Source organism: Zootoca vivipara, chromosome 14, assembly GCF_963506605.1.
Source record: "Zootoca vivipara chromosome 14, rZooViv1.1, whole genome shotgun sequence".
Lineage (NCBI taxonomy): Eukaryota > Metazoa > Chordata > Lepidosauria > Squamata > Lacertidae > Zootoca > Zootoca vivipara.
The window spans coordinates 53,512,361-53,540,353 of NC_083289.1; the positions used below are offsets into that span (position 1 = coordinate 53,512,361).

General features: G+C 50.7%; 3 protein-coding genes across 7 annotated transcripts; 2 read left to right on the top strand and 1 right to left on the bottom strand.

Moving 5' to 3' along the window:
- The first annotated feature begins 204 nt into the window (after nt 1-204).
- On the top strand, nt 205-16,081 carry NAA60 (N-alpha-acetyltransferase 60, NatF catalytic subunit). Of its 5 annotated transcripts, XM_035132214.2 has the most exons (7): nt 212-367; nt 9,370-9,485; nt 10,129-10,258; nt 10,873-10,969; nt 11,925-12,159; nt 13,107-13,270; nt 13,485-16,081. In XM_035132214.2, exons 2-6 carry the CDS (start codon nt 9,376-9,378, stop codon nt 13,261-13,263), a joined length of 729 nt encoding a protein of 242 aa, XP_034988105.2. In that variant the 5' UTR covers nt 212-367; nt 9,370-9,375; the 3' UTR covers nt 13,264-13,270; nt 13,485-16,081. The 5 variants fall into 5 exon arrangements, with proteins under 5 accessions (XP_034988102.2, XP_034988100.2, XP_034988105.2 ...); XM_035132211.2 differs by lacking the exons at nt 13,107-13,270; nt 13,485-16,081 and adding an exon at nt 1,838-1,925 and having other exon boundaries at nt 205-367; nt 11,925-13,100; XM_035132209.2 differs by lacking the exons at nt 13,107-13,270; nt 13,485-16,081 and having other exon boundaries at nt 206-367; nt 11,925-13,100.
- On the bottom strand, nt 13,657-25,088 carry NUDT16L1 (nudix hydrolase 16 like 1). Its single transcript, XM_060282420.1, is given in 6 exon segments — nt 13,657-13,786; nt 17,015-17,190; nt 17,193-17,246; nt 17,714-17,968; nt 19,464-19,712; nt 24,915-25,088. Coding segments are annotated over 6 exon segments (1,038 nt in total).
- On the top strand, nt 23,951-27,825 carry LOC118092907 (forkhead box protein J1-B-like). The gene is made up of 3 exons (XM_035131582.2): nt 23,951-24,198; nt 25,017-25,596; nt 26,582-27,825. The coding sequence occupies exons 2-3, from the start codon at nt 25,108-25,110 to the stop codon at nt 27,290-27,292; spliced, it is 1,200 nt and encodes a 399-aa protein (XP_034987473.2). The 5' UTR covers nt 23,951-24,198; nt 25,017-25,107; the 3' UTR covers nt 27,293-27,825.
- The last annotated feature ends 168 nt before the right edge of the window (nt 27,826-27,993 follow it).

The window sequence follows — 27,993 nt, forward strand, 5'->3', positions numbered from 1 at the left end:
GGCAGCCAAGGACCAGAAGCGGGCGGGGGAAGTGCAACTGGGCATGCGCAGAGCCGCCGGCCGGCGAAGCTTCCTTTTCGGCGTTGTTTACAGGCAGCTTGACTCCGCTGCCTCGGTGCGGTGTGCGCGTGCGCGGCCGCAGCGCCTGCCCTCGATGGTGACGCCAGCCATGTGACGCCGTCCTCCCAATGGGGCGCCGCGTTCTTGCGAGGAGGGCCTGGCGCAGCTGCCGCCGCCGCTGAGATATCCGCTCCCAGCCGCGCTCGGTCTCCGCCGCCCTCGCCCTCCTCGCCCGGGATGAACTAAGCGAGCCGCGTCCGGACGCCGCCTCCGGCCTGGAGCTGGGGCAGCCGCCGCCCCTCCTCAGGTACGTCGCGCTGAGCGGGCGCCGGGCCGCTTCGGGGAGAGACGCGCTGCTTCAGGGGAGGAACGTGGGCGAGGCGGCGCGAGAGGCCCAGGCCAGGAGGAGGAGGAGGCAGCCCGGCCTTTCCCTTCGGAGGAGCCGCCTCCGCGCTCCGAAGAGCAAGGCCCCTCCCGCGCCGGCAGCCCCGCGAAGCCCTCGGGCCCTTCGGGGTGGCCGCCGGCAGAGCCCAAGAGCGCTTGCTAGGATGGATTCCCCGCCCTTCACCCGAAGGTCGCAGCTTTAAAGCCAAGTACTGTAAGCAGCGCGCGCACGCTCACGCTCACGACACACACAGTATTATTATTATTATTATTATTATTATTATTATTATTATTATTAGCTTTTTCTCGCCAAAGGCAACTCAGAGCAACTTGCCACCAAGTAGAAAACCCAAATAAACAAAACCCCACGTAAATAAATGCATCTTAGAAGCCCATTGAAATAATACATTAAATGCGCACCCGTTCTCGCGGACACAAAACCCCACACGTTAAGTAAATAGAAACCTCGCCACCCTACTCACCACTCCACCTCTTCCCCCCCCCCCCTTTTCTTCCTAATGTAACACTAATGTCTCAACAAATGAAACTGATCTGTAGAAAATGTAACTTGAAAAAAGAGACATTGCACGAACTTTTGTAAACCAATAAATCTTTAATAGAAATACATTAAGATAAAAAATAAAAGCACACCCATTCTAAGAAGCAGATGCAACCTGCTTAGTGGGAGGCATTAATGCGTAAGCAACTGCCCAGGCCCCCCTGTCAGTACAGAGCAAGCAGTTGCCAGGATTGCAAAGGAAACCCTCCCTACCCCTGGCAGGTCCTCTCAGGTTAACACTGGTCTGGCATTCCTGAGGAGGCATCTCACTTCCCTCTCTCTTGACCTTGCCCCCTCCCCAAAGTCACCATGAGATAAGAAGTTTAATTTATTTGTTTGAATGAGTTCCGTGCCACTTTTTCAAACAGTCACAGCAGCTGAGGCAATGCAACAAACATTCAATGAGCCACAACAGTCACCATAAAAAACTAACCATCCTGAAAACATAATTTACTTGGGGATGGAGTAAACATAATTTACTTGGGGCTCCTGGGGAAGCTTGTTGCTTCCATTTGATTCTGCCATAAGACCTAATTGTGTGTTTCCTGTGAACTCTGATCTCCCAGGTCCTTGTCCGGTGCTGTTAACCATTACATCACAGGGCTGTACTGTATTTAGTGTTATTGCTTTACCTTGTTGAGTAGTTTTGGTCTGTTAACTCTCAGGATTTGTTTGAATATATTTTATTGTTAATACTCTATTGATATTCTGATTTTTTCTGATTACTGCTCTGGAATCCATATTTGAATAAAGGTATGGTTTTGATTCTTTCAAAGTAGTAAGGAGAAAAGGGAGGTGAGATGTGTGTAATAGTGTCTTCACCACTTTTCACAGGATTTCTTGACCCTGGACTCTTAGCAGTTGGACTTTACAGCAGCCCAAAAATAAGATCAAGTCAAGACTAGTCCTAATATTGCTGCAGGTGAGCCAGGGCAGGGGCTGTATCTATACTGGGTTGCTCCTAATGCCTCTTTGGAATATGTTGATATTTTAAAGCTGAAAATAGCATTTAGGTTTGCTTTTTTGTGTGTGTGTATGAGAGAGAGAGAGATGGAATGTGTGGGATGTTGTTTTGCATTCCAATGAAAGATCTGAGTCACAGTTCCAAAAGAATGGGTATAGGAACCGTGAGTGTTTTGTTTCCCAGGCAGATTTCTTTGGGTGAAGACATCATCTTCATTCTTTACATTTTTCATTGCAAGGAAGCCTGAAACAGGCAGGCCTCCTGTGAAGTGCATCAGAAGAGAAAAATGGGAACATTTGCCATTTGGGATGACAACAAGCAGGCACAGAGGCAAGGGCGTACCCACCGCGGGGCAAGTTAGGGCAGCTGCCCTACTCTAGAAGCCAGCTCCCCCCCCCCCCAGGCAAGGCCAAGCGCGGCGGGGAACCAGGGAGCGCGGCGCGGTGGGCGGGAACGCCGAACTCGCGCTCCGCTGGGCTCCGCCTCCGCCCACCAGCCCTGCTTCTAGGGAGGGGCACAGCCCGGCGGAGCGTGAGTTTGGCGTTCCCGCCCGCCGTGCTGCGCCCTCCCTCCAGCTCCCCTCCGCGCCCTCAGGCAAGGCCAAGCGCGACGGGGAACCAGAGAGCGCGGCACGGCGGGCGGGAACGCCAAACTCACGCTCCGCTGGGCTGGGCTGGGCTCTGTCTCCGCCCACCAGCCCTGCTTCTAGGGAGGGGCACAGCCCAGCGGAGCGCGAGTTCACCATTCCCGCCCGTCGCGCCGCGCTCTCCCTCCAGCTCCCCGTCACGCCCTCAGGCAAAGCCATGCACGGCGGGGAACCAGGGAGCACGGCAGGGGGGCCTTCCTGCCCTGGCGAACTCCTGTCTTGCTGCCCCCTTTCCTGGCGCAGCGGCGGCTGCACTATTGCCGGCGCCTCCCCAGCTTTCCTCTCTGTGACAAAGGCACCCGCCTTTGGCCAGGGTCTTTTCGATTGGGCCATCGCGAGGCAGCAGGAGGAGCTTGGCTCCATCATCTGCCCGCATGCAAAACCGTGCAGGGGTCGGCAGTTGCTGAGAACAGGGTCGCAAGGAGAGAGGGGCGTCTGCGCGGTTCCAGATCTCTCTTTCTCTCTCTCTCTCAATCTCCCTCTCAATCTCCCAGCTGGAGGGAGGTCGCGCTCTGTCGGGCTGTGCTCCGCCTCTGCCCATCAGCCCGGCGCCTCTGACTGCACTTTCCCCGCCCACTTTGTGGCCCCTCCCCTTCCGTGCCTTGGCCCCTCCCCTTGCCCCCCCCTAGTTTTGATCCTGGGTACGCCCATGCACAGAGGAAACAAAGGACTTTATGTGAGAGTAGCATAAAGTGTGATGGAGAGCATACCTGTGGCTATGCTGGGAATGGTAAAGGTCATGGCTGCACTTGGCTCAGAAGGTAAAGCAGGATGCCAAGTCTTCTCTGCCTTTTGGAAGTGTCCTTGAAGGGCTTGAAATGCAAGTGGTTGATTGCTAGCAAAGTTTTCTGCGTCCTCCTAAGACTGGTGGCACTTCTATAAACATGACACACCCCATAGCTGCCAAGTTTACCCTTTTCTCGCGAGGAAGCCTATTCAGCATAAGGGAAAATCCCTTTAAAAAAGGGATAACTTGGCAGCTATGGCACACCCTGGGGTTGAGCTGATGCTCCCATTTCCTTTTAGAGTATGAGGTGCAGCATTAATCCTCCAGGGCTAGACTGAAGTCACACCCTGACCTTGGACTCTGATGCTTGCAGTGATTGCCTCCTCCCCTTTAATGGTGTGGAATAGTCCTCCCCATTAATGCTACGCGAACCCTTTCAAGAGCCAGCAGGCATCCCCAAACCGCGGCCCTCCAGATATTTTGGCCTACAACTCCCATGATTCCTAGCTAAGAGGACCAGTGGTCAGGGATGATGGGAATTGTAGTCCAAAACATCTGGAGGGCCGAAGTCTGGGGATGTCTGACCTAGATGAGCAAGATGCTGATGATGAAAGCAACCAAGGGCATGTTGCCACTTAAGCCTGTTGAATGGTTGTAGCATCTTCCAAAGAATCTCAAGAACAGAAGTCCTTGATGGAGCTGATAATTCTGCATTGGAGTCCTGAAGTGTAACAGTTTCCCAGAATTGTGTTTATTGGTTGTTGTTTTTCCTGGGAAATTCTTAAACTCTGTTTAAGCTCTGTGTATACTCTGAAATAAATTAGGTAGGCATTTCTGACCTCAGAGCTTGTCTTGACTTGGCAAACTCTTTGTCATTTTGTTGGTTCGTGTTGCGATATTTTTAAAAAATTTAATATGAGATGAACAAATTCTTGGATGGATCTGAAACTTGTAAGAACAAGGTCGAGTGTCAGGAAGTAAGGAAGTCCTTGCCTAAAGAGGATGCCTGTTCTCTAAATGGGACCACCTTGTTCTTCCATTGCTCTTTTTTAAAATATATCTATTTTTCTCCATTGCTCTTTTTGATCCATTACATTTTTACTGATGAGGGGGAAACTAGACTCCTGCTGTCCACCTAAGGCACCAGAGGAATGGGTTGCAGCAGGAGTTATTTAGTGACATTGCTAAAACAATGGGCTGTTGGTATGGCCGAGGTGATAACCTATAAGTCTCCCTTTTAGTGGGAGGGGAGAGGCCCTTGATCTAGTCTGAGTCCCCACACCAGGCCTCTAGCTGGTACTGCTCTCAACAATGAAGCTGTTTTTCGGTACAGTAGTACCTTGGTCTCCGAATGGCTTGGCTCCCGAATGTCACAAACCCAGAAGTGTTCCGGTTTGCAAATGTTTTTCGGAAGCCGAACATCCAATGCAGCTTCCACGGCTTCTGATTGAGTGCAGGAAGCTCCTGCAGCCAGTCGGAAGCCATGCCTTGGTTTTTGAACCGTTCCGGGAGTCAGACTCCTGGAACGGATTAAGTTCGAGAACCAAGGTTCCGCTGTATTTCATTGGATTTATGCTGCTTCTGTCTGGGTTCACTGATTTGTGTTATTCCTCTCCCATGGAAGCCATTAGGTTTTGACAGGGAGATGCTAATGTGATAATAGTTTTGCTGTACCTGCTGGTATTCTATCCTTGTGATTAATTGCCATCTCTGTTTTAAATAATTAAAAACCTGGTTCTTATTTCTAACTTGAACTTTGGACCTTGAATGATTAGTATGCCTGTCACTAAAAAGCTATTTTGCATCTCTTATCGGGTTTTTTTTTTTTATAATATGACTGGGTTGTGCTTGTTGATAGCAAGAGAGTTTCCGAACCTCTGCCTTGGTTGTTGGTTGGAAGAACCCTATGCTGCTGGGGAGAGAGCTTTCTACGGGTAGAAGGAAATATAAAGTGCATAAGAATCACACCTGGCTTGGTGTGAGGGAACAGGAGAAAAACGGATTTAGAGAGTATCCAAAGAAATGGATATGAACAGTTTCAAATATATCAAAGACTTCATTTTTGTACATAGTTAACCTTTACAGTTCATGGCCATAAGATGTGGTAGCAACCAACAATGGGATGAGGCTCACAAGGAGGATGCAAAGATACCACTCTTAATGGAAAAAGCAACAGGCCCTTTACCTGAAATGCTGAGAGTGAGCAGCTTGTTGGGTCAGTGTTTTTCCATGTGCTGGAGACTTGCCTTTGCCCCACTGTTGCCCCCCAGGGAAACCTGATATCTAGTGGGTTTTCCCCAGGTTGACATTTGCTAAAGAGCAGCTTTCGAGGGGAAAGCAGCGGGGCAAGGGCAAAACCGCTGGGACCAGTGCTATCTAGGCATGGGAGAGCCATAAGAGTCCATAACAGACGAAGAATAAGAAATATTCATCATTTCCAAACAGGCCACTGGAAATTCTGAAGGGAGCTCTTCAAAAGCTTTTTAGGAAGTCAGTTAAAAGCTTGACCTCTTCCAAGACTGGAAAGCTGCCAAATGTGAAATTAAAGGAATGTGTTTTTTTTCTGGAAAGTGAAGACAGGATGACAGTAGAAGTTTTTCTGGACATGGGAAGAGGGCATTCGCAAGTGCAGCGCGAGTCAGCAGGACTTACTTTGGGTGGCTGAAGGGAGGAGTTATCACATAATCTGCTTGGGGAGGAGTTATCACATAATCCTAATTCGTAATTCTTAAGTGCTGTGTATGGTCCAAAAATATTCAGTATTATCCAAATGTCTTCTCATATTGCTGTTGATTTTCATCCCTTTTTGTCTGGTAGCCGTCTGAACTGCTGTGACGAGACCCCAAAAGACTCAGCCGTCTTGCAGGAAGCAAAGTCCCTATGGTGATATTTTCCATCTGCTGGTGTTTTCTTTGCAAAATGCAAAGCACATGGTGTTTTGACCCAGTTTTAGAGCAACGCTAATAATAAACTGCCGTGAGCCTGCCTCCTTTGTGTTATTAAGAGGACCTAGAAGCTACTGAAAGGTTTTGGGTAGTAGCTGGCTTAATTGGGAGTGCTGGATTCTACTTGGGCAGGGGTAATCCCTGGTGATTCTTAAGAAAGGTGTGCAACCTTAGGGCTGCTGTCGTCCTGCTGCTTGGAGGCAGTTTGGGCAAGGAAGGGAGAGTCTGCTTGACATTGCACTAGTTCTGGCCCCTCTGGCTGTTGGCCTCTTCTGGAAGGTAAGCTGGCAGTTTGTGCCTCTCTGCTTCCTGCTGCTTTGAGTCCGGGTAGTCTTCCTGCTTCCCAGACAAAGGTTTTAGCCAGAATTCCTGCTGTAGCAGAGGAAGTAATCTGACAGGTGGGTACCAGGGCCACCTCCTTCAGCTCAGCTGAGAAGTCAGCTGTGTTCTGCACTTTACCTGCCTGAACTATTTCCTTCCGTTAAAGTCTGTCATTTTAAGAACTCTTAGCTTTAACAGCTGGTGACGGGGTTTTGCTTTTGCGTTTCCCTCCTCATCTCTTTTTCCTTCTGTGTGGTGTTTTCAGGTTGTAAGTCTGTAGGCTGGGACTGTCTTTGTTTTTAGTCTGTGCACTACATTTTGGAATTGTTAGGCAATTAATAAATATGGAGAAGAAGAAGAAGAAGAAGAAGAAGAAGAAGAAGAAGAAGAAGAAGAAGAAGAAGAAGAAGAAGAAGAAGAAGAAGAAGAAGAAGAAGAAGAAGAAGAAGAAGAAGAAGAAGAAGAAGAAGAAGAAGAAGTAGTCCTGTGGCCCTTAAAAAAGGCAAATGTTATCAAATTGGACTGTCCATCCCAAGGCTAGATCTTCCACTCATCAACTCCCCTCCCTACTTACTAATTTGAGCAGGAGGAGGGTTTGAGCCATATGTTCCTCTCAAACCATATTACTGATGCCTGTCAGTCTGATTTACTTCTGCCATGGAGTGTGATCCTGTGCATGAAAGTAGCCCCACTAAAGACATATAAGAGAACTATATTTTCTGACCCTCCGCATGTTTACTTCGAAGTAAGTTCTGCTGAGTCCCATGGACTGCAAGAGGATCAAACCTCTCCATTCTGAAGGAAATCAGCCCTGAGTGCTCCCTGGAAGGACAGATCGTGAAGCTGAGGCTCCAATACTTTGGCCACCTCATGAGAAGAGAAGACTCCCTGGAAAAGACCCTGATGTTGGGAAAGATTGAGGGCACTAGGAGAAGGGGACGACAGAGGACGAGATGGTTGGACAGTGTTCTCGAAGCTACGAACATGAGTTTGACCAAACTGCAGGAGGCAGTGGAAGACAGGAGTGCCTGGCGTGCTCTGGTCCATGGGGTCACGAAGAGTCGGACACGACTAAACGACTAAACAACAACAAGTTCTGCTGAATTCATTACACAAAATTGTTGCTTGGATTACATTTACACTGGTAGAGGGCTTTAGATTAAAATAAATTGGTAACAGATGGTGCAGCAGTTGAGTTAACATCAGAGATGTTCCTGGAACTGAATAAAGATTAGCAGCACTGACATTTCCCTTCTTGTGTCTGTGTAGAGCTGGCAGTAGTAGCATTTCCCTAGGCAGACTGGGCCTTTTGAATTTCCCAGTCAGGGTCATTGGATTTGGCTTGTCGGCAGCAGGTAAACATACACCTGGCAAAGAGAGAATGCTTTGCTCTTCCTGTTTGGTGTTGGGAACATCTAGGTTGCCTTTGGTGTACACAGTGCATTACAATGCTTATATGTAGCAGCGAGATACCCACCCACCTCCAATTTAGCCCCAACAGAAGCTTTCATTTTATCATGTGAAGAATGTGTACACACAGACCTGTCCTTTGTACCTTGTTCGTTGCTCAGGCAGACATTTTTTTTTTTAAGTGATCTAATCATGTTCCTCTCCAAGTTTGGGGAACTCCCATCATTCCTGGCCATTTGCCATGCTTTCTGGGGCTAATGGAAGTTGTAGTTCAGCACCATCTGGAAGGTCAAAGGTTCCCGGCACCTGCTCTATTCAAACCAAGCAAACTTGTTTGCTTTTCAGTTTAATTTCCTGGAGTGTTAAAAGGAAGATATCTAGCTCTCCCAAAAGCCGAACGTTTATGTAAATGCGGGAAGAATGAACCTGATACATTGGGCCACATTTTCTTTTCCTGCAATTATGGTATTAATGCGAGAAGGCGATTGCTGGGTGCTTTGCAGGTGGATGCATCGATCGCTGCATTGCCAACTATTCAGGGGTTACTGTCGGATAATAATGATGGAGTTACTTTAGTGGTGGCTGAGTTTTTGTGCTCGGTTTATGCAGAGAGATTGGGCCACTGTGGAGAGGACCAGGGGATCCTAATTGAAAATTGATATATCGTTTTAAAATATTAATTTAATTAATATGTATTTTATTTCATGAAGTCTATAAAGTGAATGTTTTATCCTTATTTTGTTCTGAAGCTCTTGAATTTGTTATTGATTGATTGAATTTCCTGGAGTGCATCATTTGTCAAAGCTCTCCAGCTCATAGGAAGTGAATAGGAAGCAGACAGCTCAAGACCAGTTGCAGGCCTCCTTCAGCTGGGGGGGGAGGGGTGGAGGCGGACATTGCAAAATGGGCTTAGATCTATAGCATTAGGATGTCGGAGGTCTTTGCAGAGGTAGGATAAATTTTCAGATGCTTATTGAATATCTTTTTATGCTGACAGTTTGAATATTTTCAAAGCGAGCCAGTCATTTTGATGATTATTTTATATTACAGTGGACCCTCTGGATACGAATGTAATTTGTTCCAGGGGTCCGTACGCACCCTGAAAATTCCGTAAGGAGAGGTGCTGCTTTTGCGCATGCGCACGCAGCAAAACCCGGGTTTGCTGCGTTCACAACCTGAAAGTTACGTTACCTTTGGTAATGTATTTTCCACTGTATTTTTATAGAATGTGATCATAGAATTGTAGAATTGTTGAGGTGGAAGGGACTCCCAAGAGTCAGCCAGTCCAACCCCCTGCTATGCAGGAATCTCAGCTAAAGCATCCATGACAGTTTTCTTTCTTTTCTTTTTCAGGTGTGAATGACAGAGGAGGTGCCTCCAACTGCACTTAGTGAGATCTACCTTCGTCTTCTCTGCCATGATGACATAGACACAGTCAAGCAGCTCTGCGGTGATTGGTTCCCAATAGAGTATGTTGCAGCCTGGGCTCCTACAATGGATTTGCTTGTGGGGGGAGGAAGAGGAAGGGAATCTGCCTCCTTGAATTTTGTGAACTGGCAGGTGTAACCACAGCCAGAGCTGACACTGTCAACTCAGAGGTCCTGTTGTTATGCTGGGGCAGGTGATCATAAAATGAGAAAACTGTCAATCAAAGGCCATCTAGACCCAGGGGTGGGGAACCTCGAGCTTTGGCCCCAGATGTTGACCCTCCAGGCTTCACTACCTTGCCCTCAAGGCTCTCCCCACAAATGACTGTTAATAGCAGACACTTCCTCACATCACTGTCCCCCCCCCTTTAAATTGTAAACAAACTCTGAATGCTATTAACATCCTATTTATATTAATCTGTGCTTTCTAGGGAAAGTAACTAGAAAACAAGTTAAATACAACTTTGCAACTACCCAGCTTGACTGGTATTGTATCCATCTATCTGTATGTTAGTGGGTTTTTAAAATGAAATTCGGGGTCCCTTCAAACTGTTCAATTCTATGTTTAGAAATGGGAAATTTTCCATGTGAAGAAACAGCAGGGAGAATCTTTCCACTGCACATGTGCTGTGGCTCGTATGAGATCTGTTGGGTTCTTCCCTCATTGCTGTACCTTTCCTCCCAGGTACCCTGACTCATGGTATCGGGACATCACCTCCAACAAGAAGTTTTTTTCCCTGGCAGCCACTTACCGAGGCTCTATTGTGGGAATGATAGTAGCTGAGATCAAGAGTCGAACAAAAGTGCACAAAGAGGTATGAGAGAGGGAACAGGTGCACAGCCCTTGCCTACCCACCAGCCATTGAGCAACTGAGGCTTGCATCATGGAGTCCACGCTTGTCTTTATAATGGGACAGCAAGCTAGCTGCCTTTCATGGTTTCAGTCCCGCACTGCTAAAGGATGGGTGGGGGACCTAGGGCTCTCCAAATGTTGACTGTTGTTTCCGTCATCCCCAGCCATTGGCCATGCTTGGGGGGCTGATGGGAGTTGCAGTCCATTAACACCTGGAGGGCCACAGGCAAGAGATCCCGGGGCTTGAAAGGGATTTCCAGTGGTGTTGGGTAGGGACTTTCTCAATTTTATTTTGACTGTTCTCTGCCCCTCTCCATAGACTACAGTTTCAATTCCCATGTTCTTATTTACCACCTGCCAATTTCCATTTGGCTCCCCTCCCCTCCCTGTGTGTGTGTGTGTAACTGCTCCAAATCTTTCATTGCCTCCATCCAACTTCCATGCCAAGTGAAGGTGGCTGGATTGGCAAAGAGGCAGCTCGGCAAATAGCACGAAGCATGCCAGAAAAATGGGTTCTGTATCTTTGTATGTTGTGCAAATGCCTTTCTGTTGTGGTTTGTTTTTCCCCCCCTTTAGGATGGTGACATTTTAGCTTCCAGTTTCCCGGTGGATACTCAGGTTGCTTACATTTTAAGCTTAGGAGTGGTAAAAGAATTTCGAAAGCATGGCATAGGTAAGAGTATCTTAGCTTGCAATCTCATATGCCTAGTTGCCTTGGAAGTAAGCCTTATTGAACACAGTGGGACCTAATTCTGAGTAGACATACATAGGATTGCACTTTAAATACTTTGCACTGCTGTAGTCCATCAAACAAAACCCAAAGAAAGGCTGTGTAATTGCATAGCAAGCACAAGAGCTTTCACATCTGTTTATACTCCTCTGCACTTGAAAAAGAAGGGAATTCACATTTCTGGACTAGGAGTGTTGCTACTTTGTGCTCTCCATGTCTGGGGGCAAGGAATCCCATGTGCCCCCCTGAGGCAGGACCCCCCAGCTACCACCTGCCTCCCTGTGGCTTCTGAGAGTTTGTCATTCTTTGCCTGCATGCTTTGAAGCCTAGCCTTACAAACATGGGAGCTGGAAATGTGCCTCCCCTTTTAACTAAAAACTGAGGTGCTTGTGACACTTTCATACTGCAATTGGAAAATCCCCCCCCAGTCTTAGCTGAAGATGCCAGGAAATGTGGTGTGGAAGCCTTGTCAGGCAGAAGTGGCACAGCCCTTGTCATGGTCTTCACTGCAGCACAGCTCCAAGCCTGTGTTTGAAAACTGCAGAAAGCCTGCCCCTTAATGGACATAAGTGGTCATTCATCCTCACCCCAGAGTATATGTTTCAAGCTGTGATTAACCTGACAAGCTCCTTGCCAGGCTACCCATGTCCACTGGCCAGGGTCACTTGGCAACATTGTGCAATGTGTTGCTTCTGCTAAGTAGTCCAAAAATTAAGAGATGGAAGCATTCCTGTTCCAGTACTAGCGGGGAGGGGGTACAAGGCAGGGGGAGCCCTTGTTTCAGAGTAAGGGCATGTTACTGCAGCTAATACTCAGTCACAGCAAAGCAGCAGCGAAAGCTGCATGGATAGTGGGTTGGCCACGTTTGTTGCTTCTAACGCTTTCCCTTCTGTGGCAGGTTCTCTCTTACTTGAAAGCTTGAAAGATCACATATCAACGACTGCCCAGGACCACTGCAAAGCCATCTACCTGCATGTCCTCACCACTAACAACACTGCTATAAACTTCTATGAAAACAGAGACTTTAAGCAGCACCATTACCTGCCCTACTATTACTCCATAAGAGGCGTCCTCAAAGATGGCTTCACTTACGTTCTGTACATCAACGGTGGGCACCCTCCGTGGACAATCTTATATCCTTTGCTGGTGGTCTGGCAAGCTGCGGGATGCTGCTCATCTGGTCTGTGGTGTTTTGAGAAGCCATGCACCGCGTTGCATGAGCAGAGGTCAGGGACTGGTGCTTGGCAGCTCAGGGCACCGCGAGAGCCCCTTCCTCCTACCCAGAGCCAGGCTGGCACTGCTAGGGGGGGTCTGGCCACTGCTGCAACCAAGTGCAACTCTCTTAACATAGACATTGTACCTGGGACAAAATGTCCAGTGCAATGCAAGATGCTGTATATTGAAAGAAGTTAAATTGCTGCGTATTTGCTTCCTCTCCTGGCCCTTGCACCACTTCCAGAATAGACTTCATTCTCATATTTTGATAATTTGCAGGGGAAAGAATTCCTACCCTTGTGGAGCTGCCACCTTTCTGTGTCTAGTGTCAAGTAATAATTGCCTGGTGTGCTCATGTTTTGCCTTGTAAGACTGTGGTTATGGATTGCCTCTTAGTGGGGCCCAAGTCTCTTGGCCTTGAGAGGCACAAAATCTAAATTATAATCACATTGCACCTTACATGGATATATTTATGCTGCTCCCATGAGGCACCCTGAGCAACCCCAGTGTCCTGGGGTGGGGACCCAGAGCACATTAGAGTTTGCAGGCGATGGACCCTCTCTCCATGGGAAGCAATATTTCCCAAAGCACTTGGCCTGCCGCCCAAGTGTCTTGCTCTAAGATGCAAATTAGAGCTTGCTCATAGTGGTGCTCTGTGGGCTTGGGTCTGCCGTGCCACTGAGCTGACACCCGCAGTGCTGTCCAGCCGCTTGTGTGCTCGTTCCCTCTTCGAAAAATGGAATGCTGAGAGTCGTCCCAGAGAGAGCAGCAGCGATGGCACTTGCTTCTTCTTCTTCTTCCTCTTTGGCTTGGCCATTTCAGCTGTCTCAGTCTTCATTGTTGGGGCTCCTTAACGGCAGTGCACTGACTATCTCCAGCACATCGGATCGACCTTGGCCAGTCTGAGCCCCTGCACAATTCCCCAGAGGATCTACCGCCAAGCCCAGAGCCTCCTCTGCAGTCTCTTGCCGTGGTCGGGCATTTCAGCAAAGAGTGGCATTGAATACAGCCGGACAATGTGATTCTAAGGTAAGCTGCAGCCTGGCCATGCCATTTCCCTGCCCTGTGGGTGCTCCTTGGGCTGGGAGCAAAAGGTGGAGACCACCCTGGCACCCACTGTTGTATGCTCTCTTTAGTAAAATTTAAAATTAAGGTGCAAGTGCATTAGAAGTGGTGCAGGCTCCACCTTGAATGTGGCACAATACTTGTTTTTTGATGGTTCTGAACAGTGGTTCTCTTGTAGGCAGGTCCTTCTCTCCATGATGAAATGGACAACGGCTTTGCTCGCTGATCCATCCCATGAACCTGGATGCCCCTCTGTGAACTAGCCAAGACTTGGCAGGTTTTCTCATCTTGCTGGGCTCTCGTTTCCCATGTTGGCCCAGGGCTTGAAAGAAGAGTTTGCAGGTCGAAAGTCATGGTTCTCCCGTAGATGCTCCTCCTGCGCTGTAGGTGAGCAGCTGTTCATCCCCCAGCCAGTTGTTCAGCAGCTGCCCGAGAGATGCCAGGTGTGCTCCAAGCCCTCTGCTTGGGGTGAGGATGGACCTTGCAGAAAAGAATGGAAGACTGTGTTGATTTTTTCCTGATGCTGTGACTAGGAGCAGAGAAGCCCGAGGTGGTTTTTCACTTCTTTGGTGTAAAAGTTGTGGCTTCATAAGCTGCACTTCTATTTTTGCCGGCTGCTGGGAAGCCCAGAGCTCCATCGCTTCCCCTCTCACGAGGGCTTCCTTGGCCTGGGGGTGGTTTTTAATGAAGCATCTTGGATTGGCTGTTTCATAGGGATATGGGTGGGTGGGTGTGTATTTCTCAACATACACTGTGTATATAGTGTATATTCTGCCTGTAGACTGAGCTAGAACTCAAGACCTGTAGATGCTGTGAAGGTGTGGGGAGATCTGACTTGAGGAATTCATCTTGCTGTGGAAACTCGGGGGCCCTTCACTTCCTCCCTTGCTGAATCTTCTCGTGGGAGCCTGAAGTGCTTGCCTGTCGGTTTCCCCAGTGTCCCAAGGTGTCATTGTGGAAATGGGTCTCCCCATCAGGTTGCAGCCAGGGCTGAGGACGTTCAGAGGAGACGCTTGCTTTGCTGCAAGGCAGAAGTCTCACCTTCGGTTCCTGCTGTCTGTTGAGGCACCCTGGGGGCCTTCAATGGATGCTTTTTGTTTGCCACGTTTTGCACACGACTCCCGTTCCCCATTTAGCTATTAACCACTGGCTCTGCTGCCCAAAGGTGCATGGTGTAGACCTCTGGTCCCTCAAGCGTGGGGGGGGGGGGCACAACTGCCCTGCCCTGCCCCGCCCCATCTGGGCTTTGTGCCACAGCTATCCAGTATGGCTGCTCTACAGGCCAGTAGGATAAGGTGCCTGGCTCTTGTGCACAGCACCTCTCTGGAGAAGGAGTGCTTTGCAGAGAGCAGCACCGACAGGGTTGTGACTTCTCTGATTCTCAGGCAGCATCTCCCCACTATATGACTGCAATGAAGTCAAGGTGTGCTGGATGCAGGGCAGACAGCCTGTCCCTCTGCTGTCATCTTCTGGGAAGAGTTGCCAGATCCGAGTGGACCCTTGGGACAGGGCCAGCGAGCTCCTCTTCTTAACTACGCTGCTGTGGGAGCCCAGAACTCTTCTGGGCTAGGAGGCCCCTGCATGACCAGGTGCCTCTTCCCTCCCTTCCAGAATGCCCATTTGTTTACCACCCAGTTGAGATGATACAAAGCTTGATGAAGCAGCAGGCCTGAATTTCCAGTTGGAATTAGAAAGCAATATAGATCTCACCGCATTTGCAGCAGGAAGGTGCTGGGATATTGCAGTGTCCAGCAGATGATGGAGGGCCGACGGTCTCCCCTGCCCCAAAGGGGTCCCTTCCCCCAATATTGGCTTAATCTGACTGCATGCTCAGCTCTGTTCTGAGACTTGCACTTTTAGATTTTAAGGAGTAAAACAACTCTTAGGTTTCCTCTTCCATCATGTTGCTGTTTGTCTAATCAGGAGGATTCAGAAGCCTAGGCAGGTGCTCCCTACCTGTGTATGGCTTCGGGGGAAAGAGCTGCCTTTTTAAGAGGAAGGGCAGACACAGAACCCCTCCACTATGTCTGGTCACCTGGCTCATGAGGAACTGTTGTGTTCCAGTTTCCCATCCTCAACAGGTTTAGCATTTTGGGTGCTGGTGTACGCCACAGTGGCGCTGGGTTTGGCAAAGCTTCCGTGGTCCTTCCTGCCATTTAGGGCTTGATAAAATGTTACCTGCCTTCCAGTAACGATCAAGAACCCCCATTATGCTGCGGAGGGCAGAGATCTTCCAGAGCTTTGGCTCTCAAATTAAGAGGCAGGCTCAGCTGACACTTTGGGTGCTTCCTTGCCCCCTGGATTGATTGCACTGGCAATGCTGCCCTTTGCATAAAAGGCAGGGAGGGTGTCATGTCCTCCAAGAGCCCCCAAGCTTGGATGTAGGAAAGTCCATTTAAATAACAATCATTGTGTGTGATTTTCTTTTAAGTGTGTGTTGTGGTGGGTTTTTGTTTCATTTTGAAACTTCCCTTTTGCCTGAGAATGTCCTGAGCTGTTATTGTTTCCATGTGTATTTTGGTTTTCTTTTCATGGTTTTGTATACTCCTTGTCTGAGCTCTTTGTGGCTCTTGTATGCCTGCCTGCCTGCCTGCTTGCCTTTGTGTGTGCACACTACTTCTAAACAGATGGCTTCAGGAAAAGGAAACAAAAGGCCTCAGCTGTGGGCCTGCCCCCTTTGAGAAGATGGTGGTGTTTGCCACAACCCTTATTTATTGAAGAGCAAAGGTCAGCCAGTCACTTTAAATGTCTTTGATTAAAAGAGTTTGTTTTGTTTGCGATTCTCCTGTCTTGTTTTTAACCATTGCACAACAGTGTGGTCTTCTGCCTCTGTCCCTCAGGGCTCTGGCCCATGAAGCCAGACTGTTGGGGCGGAAGAGCTTTTTCAGAAGCACACACCAAGACTTGTGCTACTCTGTGCTACTGCACCCCGGCGGCACCCTGTGGCATTTGCCTATGTCTCCCTATGCACAGGGCAAGGCCAGGCAACACAGCAGCTGAAAGGGGAGAAATTAACAGCAAGAGGCAGTGTCTGTTGCTGGAGCTGGTCTGTGCTTAGGGTGGAGAAAGATCCACCCGTAGCCTTAGCACAGCTAAGATCACAGGTCCAGGCCCCAGCCAAGACTCTTGAGCCACTGCAAGTCACAGTAGGCAGCTGTGAAGTAGACTGACTGACTGACTGACTGACTGACTGACTGACTGACTGGTGGGCTAACAAAGTCAAACAGCTTTGTATGAAAGGGAGCCCTTTTGGAACGAGCTGAAGTCATTTCCTTCTGAAGCAAATATTACCGTAATACTTGGAGAATGAATACTTGGTGCAGGGGAAAGGAATCCCACACCTTTGAGCTAGTACAGTCTAGGAAAGGCTTTGCTGTGACACAGCAGCAAAATCGACTCAAAGCTATCACACACACACACATCCTGAAGTGCAGTGTTAAAAGTAGGAACCAAAAACCCCATCCTGACCTCAGAGGCCTTTCCACAAACAGGCTTTTAAAATAAATAAATCCAATGGCCAGCACCAGCAGTCCACAGGGCACCAAGTGGAACATCTCCCCAGGACAGAGCCTGCCAGAGGGCTTTGGGTTGCCTGAGCAAGAAGGTGTCTCCCCATCTTCGGCCCTCCTCACTCAGTCCCTAAACAACTCAGAGCAGCTCCTCCTGCTGCAGAGGCTACACTTTGTCTGCCGCTTGCCAAGATGGCACCTGCCTGACAGTTGGTCCAAAAGGTGGCAGGAGACAATGCTAGAGTGGTTGGGGGGGGGGCTGAGGCAGCTTCTAAGGAAGGCCTTCTCCACAGGTACCATGTTCAAGACTTTCAAGGCATAAAGGAGCTGGAACTTGGCTGTTCTGACAAAGGAATTCCCCAGGAAGAAAGGCAGAGGCCCCCCTTGCGATCTTTCTGGGTGTACAGGGGCACTCAAACCATTCCCATCACCTGCAACAGCACGGGCAAATGAAATACCACCATGCTATGCAGCCCACCTTCGCCCACAGTCATGCTTCCTCCAAGTTCCTAATTCTATGGTGCAACTTGCCTTTCCCTGGTCTCTGATTCCCACATTCCCCCCCCCCTTGCCGTGACCCACACCAAGCCCTCCACTAACGCCAAACTGCTTGTGCCTCGTACACCTTCCCACAAAAAATGGTCAGCAAAGAGCTCTTTTTCCTCTCTGCACTAGGAAAACCTGTATATTGCAATGCAGTCTGAAACCTTACTGCTCATAAGATTAAGGAATGCCCTTTGCCCTGAGGTTAAGGCCACCAAGTGAAAGCCCCCACCCAGGGGAAGCCCTATCAAGCTCTGCCACCCCATTAACTCTTTGTCCCCTCCAATATTCTTCGCCTGGTGTGGACAGAACCTCAACCTGCCCTCTGTGCTGCTGTCAACCCCCGGAGCCCCACCTCCAGTCAATGTTCCCGCGAGTGCACGGCACTGATCTCGACAGCATGTAGCTCCAGCAAGGTCAGCTGCTTGGCATACAAGTGGGCTACTTTGCGCTGGGGGCCCTCCGTGGTGTGTGAAGCCAGGTAGTTAGCTTCCATCAGACGCACACCTCCCAAACCCAAACCCAGCACCTGGTTCAGGCCATCCTCCAGTGACCAGAACCGTCGGTCCACAGACCCTCCAGGGAAGCCCAGCTGGCCATTGAACTGCATCTGCAACACAAGGAGGAAGAGAAGGAGCATGTTAATTGTGCATCCATTTGTGGAATGTTTTTCCTTACGAGGCTTCCCTGGCCCCTTTGTTGCATATATATATATAAGTGCCAGCCGAAAATGTTCCTCTTCAACCAGGTCTTTGGTTTCTAATCAGGTCTTTGGTTGCTTGATTGTTTATTATTTACTTATTAGATTTATATGCCAACCTTCATCAAAAGAACTCGGGGCAGTTCATAAGGAAAAAAACGAGAGAGAAAAGCACAAATAGAGAGTTAAGAAACAACAAAACAAAAAAAATCCCCTTCCCACAGACACATTTACAAGGTTGTAGAATATTAATCCAGAAGAAATATCAGCAACCTCAGGTATGCAGATGACACAACCTTGATGGCAGAAAGTGAGGAGGAATTAAAGAACCTTTTGATGAGGGTGAAAGAGGAGAGCGCAAAATATGGTCTGAAGCTCAACATCAAAAAAACCAAGATCATGGCCACTGGTCCCATCACCTCCTGGCAAATAGAAGGGGAAGAAATGGAGGCAGTGAGAGATTTTACTTTCTTGGGTTCCATGATCACTGCAGATGGTGACAGCAGTGTACAGAGGACTGTGATGAGTGCCAGAGCGCACAGAAACACAATCAGCCCAAGTCCTGGCTGAAGAGAAACATTTTTGCCTGGCGCCTAAAAATAAGCAATGAAGGTGCCAGGCAAACCTCCCTGGGGAGAGTGTCCCACAAATGGGAAGCCACTGCTAAAAAGGTGTGTTCTTGTGTTGCCACCCTCCAGGGATCAGCAAACTTTTTCAGCAGGGGGCCGGTCCACGGGCCTTAGTTTGGAAACCCCTGCTCCAGACCTCACAGAGGAACATGAAGGGCCTCAGACGGTAACCACAGCATTGGTTCATATAGGGAGAGGCAGTCCTTCGGGTATTGTCCTGAGCCACTTAATAGGCTTTATAGTTCAAAAGCAGTACTTTGAATTGGGCTAGGTGCAGATGGGCCAAGATTATGCTCAGGCGGTCTTGCCCCAGTTCTGCACACAGTGATGTGAGTCTCTGATTTGTCTTTCTGCCCTCATTTACTATGATTTTATTATGTATTTTTGTGTTTTATCTGTAGGCTGTCTTGAGTTCCTGTTGGCAGAGCGTAAATATATAATAATAAAAATAATCCGCCCTGTGGTCTCTTGATGAAGGGAATAACCAGTGCTTTTTTTCTTTAAAAATGTTTAGGGCTACTCTCATTTTCCTACACAGATTGAAATACTGCCCCTCAATGAAGCCAAACTTAGATTCACAAAATGTTTAGGGGTATGTGTACCCCCAGGAAAAAAGCACTGGGGATAAAATAATAATACTGTAACCATAACCATAATAATAATAATACGGTAGGAGGAGCCACAAAGGATGGTCAGGCGCCTCTCTGCCCGCTTGGCTGGCCTCCCACGTGGGAAAGTGAGCACGTGGCATCCCTGCCCTCGCCCCCACACGCCACGCCCCTCTGGAAGCCCCTCCCCAGGACGGCGTAGCGCAGCGGGATGCGGCCGAAGAGCATGCCGGGATGCGGGGCATAGAGCACGGCGTGGCAGGAGTGGCTCCATCCGGGGCCCAGACGGAGCGCCTCAGGGGCCTCCGCTCGGCCACGCCCATCGGCGTAGCGGACGGGCAGCCATTCGGTCCAATGGTCCAATGGAGAGGCTGCTCGCCTCACAGCGGCTCCGCCTCGAGACTCGATGGGGCGGAGCTAGACGGGGACTCGCCCCTGATGCTGCGCCTCTTGGGAAATGTGGTCCGTTCAGCGGCAGGGAGCGGGCGAGGATGTCCTAGGCATGTGCAGAGTGCTGCCTTCCCCTCCCGGGCCGGCTGGCGACACGACTGAGCGGAGGGAGCAGCTTAGCTCCGGCCCAGTTTGTCTCTGTTGTTTTTAATAAATCATATAAACACGACTTTAAGGGACATAATGTGGTGAATAAAGTGTCATTATGCTGCTTAGGAACCCTTTGAGTAACAAGTTTATTTTATTTTACAATATTAAACAATAAATATAAATCACACACAAACCCAGTGATTTTTCCTGCTACTTCCCTCCCTCCTGCGGTTTCTTATTTTTCTATCAAATTCTTACTGCATATCTTAATTTATCCTTTTTACCCATTTATCCTTTTTAATTCCCTTGTAATCCTTATGGCTCCTGTTTATATCAATCCTGCTAATGTTTTTAGTTGTTTACAGTTTGTTTTCCTATGTCCAATACATTCCCCCCCATTCTGCTACAAAGAGTTTATCATCCTGATATCTTAGTCTTCCAGTAAGTTTCGACCATCTCTGCGTATTTCATCAGTTTTAGCTGCCAATCGTCTTGTTTTGGGATCAGCTCCTCTTTCCAGTTTTGTGCATATATCATTCGGGCAGCCGTGATAGCATACATAGTTTTTTCCCCCTTACCTTTCGGCACCCCTTCTCCAAGGATACCTAAAAGGAAAGCTGCTTTTTTAACAAAAGTTATTTTAAACTCCCCCCCCCCAATCATTATAAACAATTTTCCATATGGCTTTTGCAACCTTACAGAATCACCACATGTGGAAAAGTCCCCTCTTTCTCTTTACACTTCCAGCATATCTTGGATTTAAATTTGTACATTTCTGTCAGCTTGCTAGGCGTCAAATAGCATCTCTACAACATCTTCATGTAGTTTTCTTTTTAATGCGTAGCATGCTGTAAATTTTAAATCTCCTTTCCAAAGTCCTCCCCCACGTTGACATATCAATATTATAATTGGGTGACAAGTTTAATGAATGAATGGAATGAACTCGCAGAGGAAAGAGGAATGAGTTGACTGTGCGCAGGAGCCCTGTTTTAAGGTCCATCGGGGTCCTGGCTGGAAAAGTAACCTTTAAGAACATCAGAAGAGTCCTGGATCAGGCCGGTGGCCCTTCCGGTGCAGTGCCACCTGCTTTCATAATAATAATAATAATAATAATAATAATAATAATAATAATAATAATAATAATAATTTATTATTTCTACTCCACCCATCTGGCTGGGTTTCCCCAGCCACTCTGGGTGGCTTCCAACCGAATATTAAAAACAGTACAGCATCAAACATTAAAAACTTCCCTAAACAGGGCCGCCTTCAGTTGTCTTCTGAAAGTAAAATTGTTACTTCTTGCCTTGACATCTGCTGGGAGGGCGTTCCACAGGGTGGGTGCCACTACCGAGAAGGCCCTCTGTCTGGTTCCCTGTAGCCTTACTTCTCTCAATGAGGGAACCGCCAGAAGGCCCTCAGTGCGGGATCTCAGTGTCCGGGCTGAATGGTGGGGGTGGAGACGCTCCTTCAGGTATACTGAACTGAGGCCGTTTAGGGCTTTAAAGGTCAGCACCAACACTTTGAATTGTGCTCGGAAACGTACTGGGAGCCAGTGTAGATCTCTCAGGACCGGTGTTATGTGGTCCCGGCGGCCACTCCCAGTCACCAGTCTAGCTGTCACATTCTAGATTAGTTGCAGTTTCCAGGTCACCTTCAAAGGTAGCCCCACATAGAGCACATTGTAGTAGTCCAAGCGGGAGGTAACCAGAGCATGCACGATTATGGCGAGACAGTGCACAGGCAGGTAGGGTCTCATCCTGCGTACCAGATGGAGCTGGTAGACAGCCGCCCTGGACACAGAACTGACCTGCACCTCCATGGACAGCTGTGAGTCCAAGACTCCCAGGCTGCTCACCTGGTCCTTCAGGGGCACAGTTACCCCATTCAAGACCAGGAAGTCCTCCACACCTGCCCGCTTCCTGTCCCCCAAAAACAGTACTTCTGTCTTGTCAGGATTCAACTTCAATCCATTAGCCGCCATCCATCCTCCAACCGCCTCCAGGCACTCACACAATACCTTCACTGCCTCCACTGGTTCTGATTTTTAAAAAGGGTAGAGCTGGGTGTCATCTGCATACTGGTGAACACCCAGCCCAAACCCCCTGATTATCTCTCCCAGTGGCTTCATATAGATATTAAAAAGCATGGGGGAGAGACCAGAACCCTGAGGCACCCCACAAGTGAGTGCCCAGGGGTCTGAACACTCAACCCCCAACCACTTTCTGAACCTGGCCCAGGAGGAAGGAGCGGAACCACTGTATGACAGTGCCCCCAGCTCCCAACCCCTCTAGATGGTCCAGAAGGATATTATGGTCGATGGTGTTAAAGGCCGCTGAGAGATCCAGCAGAACTAGGAAACAGCTCTCACCTTTGTCCCTAGCTCACCGGAGATAATCAGCCAGCGCGACCAAGGCAGTTTCAGTCCCACGGTGAGGCCTGAGTCCCGATTGGAAGGGATCAAAATGGTCCGCTTCTTCCAGACGTGCTTGGAGTTGTTCAGCAACCACCCGCTCAATCACCTTGCCCAGGAATGGTAGATTTGAGACTGGGCAATAGTTGGCCATATTGGCCGGGTCTAAAGATGTTTTTTTAAGAAGCGGTTTAATGACCACCTCTTTCAATGGGTCTGGGAAGGCTCCCTCGTAGAGGGAAGCATTCACCACCCTGCGGAGCCCATCGCCCAGCCCTTCCCGGCTCACTTTTATTAGCCAGGATGGGCAAGGATCAAGGAAACAGGTGGTTGGTTTCACTCGTCCAAGCGGCCTGTCCACATCCTCGGAGTTACAGGTAGGTAGCCGTGTTGGTCTGAGTCGAAGCAAAATAAAAAAATTCCTTCAGTAGCACCTTAAAGACCAACTAAGTTTTTATTTTGGCATGAGCTTTCGTGTGCATGCACACTTCGTCAGATACACTGAAACAGAATCAACCAGACCCTTATTTATATTCAGGGGGTGGTGGTGGGGGGGTGGGAATGGGTGATGGGCTGATAGGAGAGGTGAACCTGTTGATGGCTGTTAACGACTGCTGATTAATGCAATTGGTCCTGCGGGGGGGGGGGGAGCAAGGCACAAAAGAGAGCTAGATCATGCATAATGAGGCACAAAAGAAAGCTAGATCATGCATAATGAGATAAGAATCCGATATCTGGTTGATTCTGTTTCAGTGTATATGACGAAGTGTGCATGCACACGAAAGCTCATACCAAAATAAAAACTTAGTTGGTCTTTAAGGTGCTACTGAAGGAATTTTTTTATTTTACATCCTCGGAGTTAACAGATTGGAATTGATCCCATGAAACATGACTAGACAGCGCTCTAGCACTCTCCCGCCCCGGCCCTGCTCCCACGGTGGAGTCTACCTCCTTCCGAATCTGAGTGACATTATCTTCAAAAAAAACTTTACAAAAGCATTGCAGGAGATCTTGGGGTCCCTATCAGGCCCCGATGATGAAGGTGGTTCCGATAGATTGCGAACCACCTGGAAGAGTCTCCTGCTGCTGTTTTATGCAGATGCAATGAAAACGGTGAAGAAGGTCCTCTTCGCCGTCGCCATTGCCACTTGGTAGACTCGAAGTTGAGCTCTAGCCCGTGCCAAAGAGATGCCATTCATGGTGTACAATGGGAAACCTGCAAGCAGAATTGCAGCACAAGAGCCCTCTCCGCTCCTGTGGTTTCCAGCAACTGGGATTCAGGAGCCACCAACAGCTCTCTCCTCCATGAGTTTCCTCCATCCTCTTTTGAAGCCATCCAAGGTGGCCTCCTGAGGCAGTGAATTCCATAGTTGAACCGTGTGTTGCGGTTTACATATGCAATCTGCTTTTAGGTACCCAGGACAGATGCCATGGATGGAGGCCGTGCCGGGGAGGCCTGTGAAGGCAAAAAGGCTGCCTCTGCTGTGTGTGCGCCATGCCCCATGAACGCCTCTGTCCCACCCCCGAAACTGCTGCCCTCCCGATGTTCCAAGCTCCCCTTGGCCCCAGCGGTGCCAGGAAGAGCCCTCTGGGGCAGAAGTCGGACCAGGCAGCCAAAAGGAGGCTTTACAAGGCAGACGGGCTGCCGGCAGCTGCTTCTTAAGCCTCCTGGGAGCCACTTTGGGGACCCCAAAAACTTTCCAGGACCTGGTGATATTGCGAGTAACAAACTGCCTCCTTTTCTTCCTGCAGCGCAGCAGCTTTCGCAAGGTGGCGGCGCGTGAGACAAAAGGTGGCCTCGACAGCCAATGAAATGTGGGGCTTGGGGTGGGGGGTGGCAGCCTGAACAGGTTGCTTCTTTCAATCGCTTGCAAAGAGCCAGCCGGACGCGTCACTCTCCCCTGGTACTCGCAGAAGACGGCCCACACCTCGCCTGTTGCTGCGGGGCAGCAGGTAGGCGCTTGGAGGGGAGGGGGCACCTGGAACTTAAGGGGGGGGGTTGTCTTTTCAGAGTTTTGCCCGAAGCCCTTGCACAGGAGATGCACCCCAAAATTGGGAGGTGGTTGGGCTAGAGAGGAACGTATAAACCTCATGGCTGATAACGCTGCCCCCGTCCATCTCTCTTCTAATTTTCCGACCAGCTAGGTGCTCCTTCCATTCAGCCCGGGACACCTCCTTGGTAAAAGTCCCCCTTCCTGACCTTGCTCCCACCGCCCCAACTTCACGCTGCTCCCTGGTTCCGAGGGCGTTTCTTGCGCATGGGTGGCAGCTGTCTGGGTACTCCCGGGCAAGGGTGCTCGCTCCTCAGAAGCAGAGAGACTGGTGGAGGAAGGAGCAAGGGGGGGCACTGCCCCACGCAGGTGGCACCAGAGGACGCGGCGGATTTAAAAACCCAGCATCCTGCGAGCCGCGCTGGAGTTGGTCTCCGAGTCCCGCAGGCGGGCGCAAGGAGGGCAGCAGCAGCAGCAGCAGCCTTCGCGGGCAGGGCTGGCCAGGCGTGCAGCCGCCGGGGGTCTTCTGGCGCAGGGTGGCGGAGGAGAGGCCGTGTCGGGTTACAGCTGAGCTGTGCACTCCCCTAATGAATGTAAAGACGAAGCCTCGGCGGCTGCCACCTGCGCACCCTCCGAAACCGGATCGCTAGTCCCCAGGGAGCCGCTTCCCCAACCCACAGGCGGGCTGGCGAGGCCCCGGCGAATAGAGCCCGTGTAACCAAATGCGCCTGCGGGGGACCTGGCGGAGCAACAGCTTGTCCTTTGTCTCTGGCCCTGCAGGAGAATTTCCCGTCCAACGCCCCCGTCGCCTTGCCTATCCGAGGGCTCCCCTGGCGCAGGAGAAAAGGACATCTGACTCGGGCCGTGGAGAATGTCCCTCGTAAGGCCGAAGCAGCAGCAGCAGCAGCAACAGCAACAGCTGGGCGCAGAGCCCTGGGGCGCATCCTGCGGGGCTGGCGCTGTGGACGACAGCCTCACCAACCTGCAGTGGCTGCAGGGCTTCTCCTTCCTCACCGCCAGCCCGGAGAAACCTTCCTCTGCCAGCCTCCTGGGCCACCCGCGCCTCCTGCAGGGCTCCTACGCGCCAGCCAGCCCGCCCGCGGGCGACACAGCGGCCATGGGAGTGCCCACAGGGATGGGCAAACCTACCAGCTCCAGCTCCTCCCTGCAGCCCCTTGCCCCCACCCCAGAGGTGGTCGACTACCGGACCAACGGGCAGGTGAAGCCCCCCTACTCCTACGCCACCCTCATAAGCATGGCTATGCGGGCCAGCCCAGAAGCCAAGCTCACTCTCTCGGCCATCTACGCCTGGATCACGGAGAACTTCTGCTACTACCGCCACGCAGAGCCCAGCTGGCAGGTGAGGCGGTGCCCGAGCAGCAGGTGGTCTTGCAAGCAGATGCCTTGCAAGCAGGTTCATTCCCCATGGGCAGAGGAGGGGAGAGACTCTTGCCTGAAACCCTGGAGAGCCATTGCTGCTGGTCAAGGTAGACAATACTGAGATAAATGGACCAAGGACATACAAAGGCAAAGTGTTGCGTTCCTATGACAAAAGGCAGGAAGAGCCAGGCCCAGTGGGAAGGGGGAGACTGAGCTGGCCTCCCATCAGTATTGTGGACTTGCAAAAATGGGAAGCGAGTTTCTCCCCCTGCCCCAGAGGTGCCATTCCCCATTCTGTTGGGCAGGTGGAGGTGGGGGGGGAACATTCATCAGGTGGGCACGAATCATGTCTGCCAAGGAGCTCTCTTGTAGGGCAAGAGACAAAGGGCAACTCAAATGATCCAGGGGGCGGAGGGACTCCCTTGGGAAGAAAGGTTGTAGCGTTTGGGACTTTTAAGTTTGGGGGAAATGCAAGGAAGAGGCAGCTGTTGAGAACATTAGGCACGGCTTGGAGAAAGTGGGTGTATTGAGAAAGGTTTTCCTCCCTCTCCTGCAAATGCTAGAACTTGTGGACATGAAACAAAACTGAAGACAGGGAGGTTCAGGACAAAGAGAAGAGAAAGCAATTCTCCATGGGGCACAAAGTTACTATGGAACTCCCTGCCACAGGAGGCAGGGATGGCCACCAACTTGGATGGCTTTCAAAGAGGCTGGGCAAATCCACGAAGGGCAATCGGTGCCTCCAAGGCACAATGCCAGTCACTGGCTGTAGTGTGCAGCGGGTACTGCTTCCAAGTTTCTCACGAAAGGCACCTCGCTAGCCCCTGTGAGAGCAGGATGAGGCGCCAGAGGGATCCCCCTGGCCTGATCCCGTAGGGCTCTCTGCATGCCCTTCTGCTCACCCCTCCCTCTCTTTCCCCTTCTTCCCCTCCTCCCTCCCCATGGGCTTTTTGTCTCCTTCGCAGAACTCCATCCGCCACAACCTGTCCTTGAACAAGTGCTTTCAGAAGGTGGCGCGGCAGAAAGACGAGCCTGGCAAGGGGGGCTTCTGGCGGATCAACCCCCAGCATGCAGACAGGTTCGTCGACGGGATATTCCGGCGGAGGCGGGTGCCAACCTTTCAGGAAACACCCCTCTTGCCTGCCTCTGGTGCAGAGCTGGGCTGCTTCCGAGGGAGGGGACATGGCCCCCTGCAAGAGGACCAGGTGCCCCGGCTTCCTGGGCGGCAGCGCCACCTCGGTAAGCTGCCAGGCCAGGGCCCCAGCAAGGCTGCTTGGAGCGGTGCCCGCTCGCCTCTGGCCTCCATGGGCAGAGAGGGGGTGGCTCTGCCGGGGGACCTCAGCTGGGCGTCTGTGTTGGAGGACACCTTCGTTGGCAGCGGAAGCAGCATCGAGGACCTGGAGCTGACGGCAGCCCTCAGCTCCCTGGCCGCCGAGGAGGTGGTCCTGGCCTCCGCTGACCAGCCAGCCAGTGCTCTGAGCCAAGAAGGTCCCCCTCCCCCTGTCACAGCCCTGGTGGAAGACTTGACTCTGTATGCTGAGCCTCTGGGCCAACCGTGGGGGGAGGAGGAAGCAGCCACAGAGCCACCGCTGGGACCCCCCTGGGCCTTTGAGGAGGAGGGCGGCACCTGCTTTGTCGAGGGCTTCCTGGCCGAGATGCAGCCGTGGGAAGCATGAGCTCTGCAGGCCCCAAGAGGCAAGGAGAAGATGCAGCAGAAGCGGAAGTGGCCTTGGTTTGCAGCTGACCTCTGCCAGGGGCGGGCAGCTCTGCCAGAGAGCAGAGGCTGGGGGTGTCCGCCATAGTGTATTCCCAAATGGCAAAGCAGAGCTCCGTTAGCTGGGGACGTCCAGCTTTTTCTGAAACCAGTGAGCATATTCTCAGAGGTGCAAGGATGGGCAAAGTGGGTCTGCCAAAGGGCTGGGGGCCAAGAAACCAGGGGGAAAGGGGGCACTTCTATTCAGAAGACTTCAAGGCCTCTCCCTCCTTCCCTTCCTGTGCACGCAAAACCAATTATCCTTTTTTCCAAATCAACTTTGGCAGCACAATGTTTGTAAGTAAATACATGCAACTAATTTTGTCTGAGAGCAGAGTCTGGTTTCTGCTTCATTGAGCAGCTCCCATGGCAGGAAAGGGGTTCGGTGAAGGCATCCTGGCTAGCAGCTAAAAGGCCGGCCAGGAAGAGCATCGGAGCTCCCTTGGCAAAATCCCTGAAGATGCTGGAGGGAGGGAGGGAGGGAGGGAGGGAGGTGGGCATTCCCATGCCATGCCTGTGCTAAGGCCTGTGCCAGCTGCTCCTCTGTACATGGGAAGGGAGGAAGGCAAACAGACTCTCCTTCCTGTGCTCTGGTGAGGAGATGGACACCGGGCAGCAGACAAG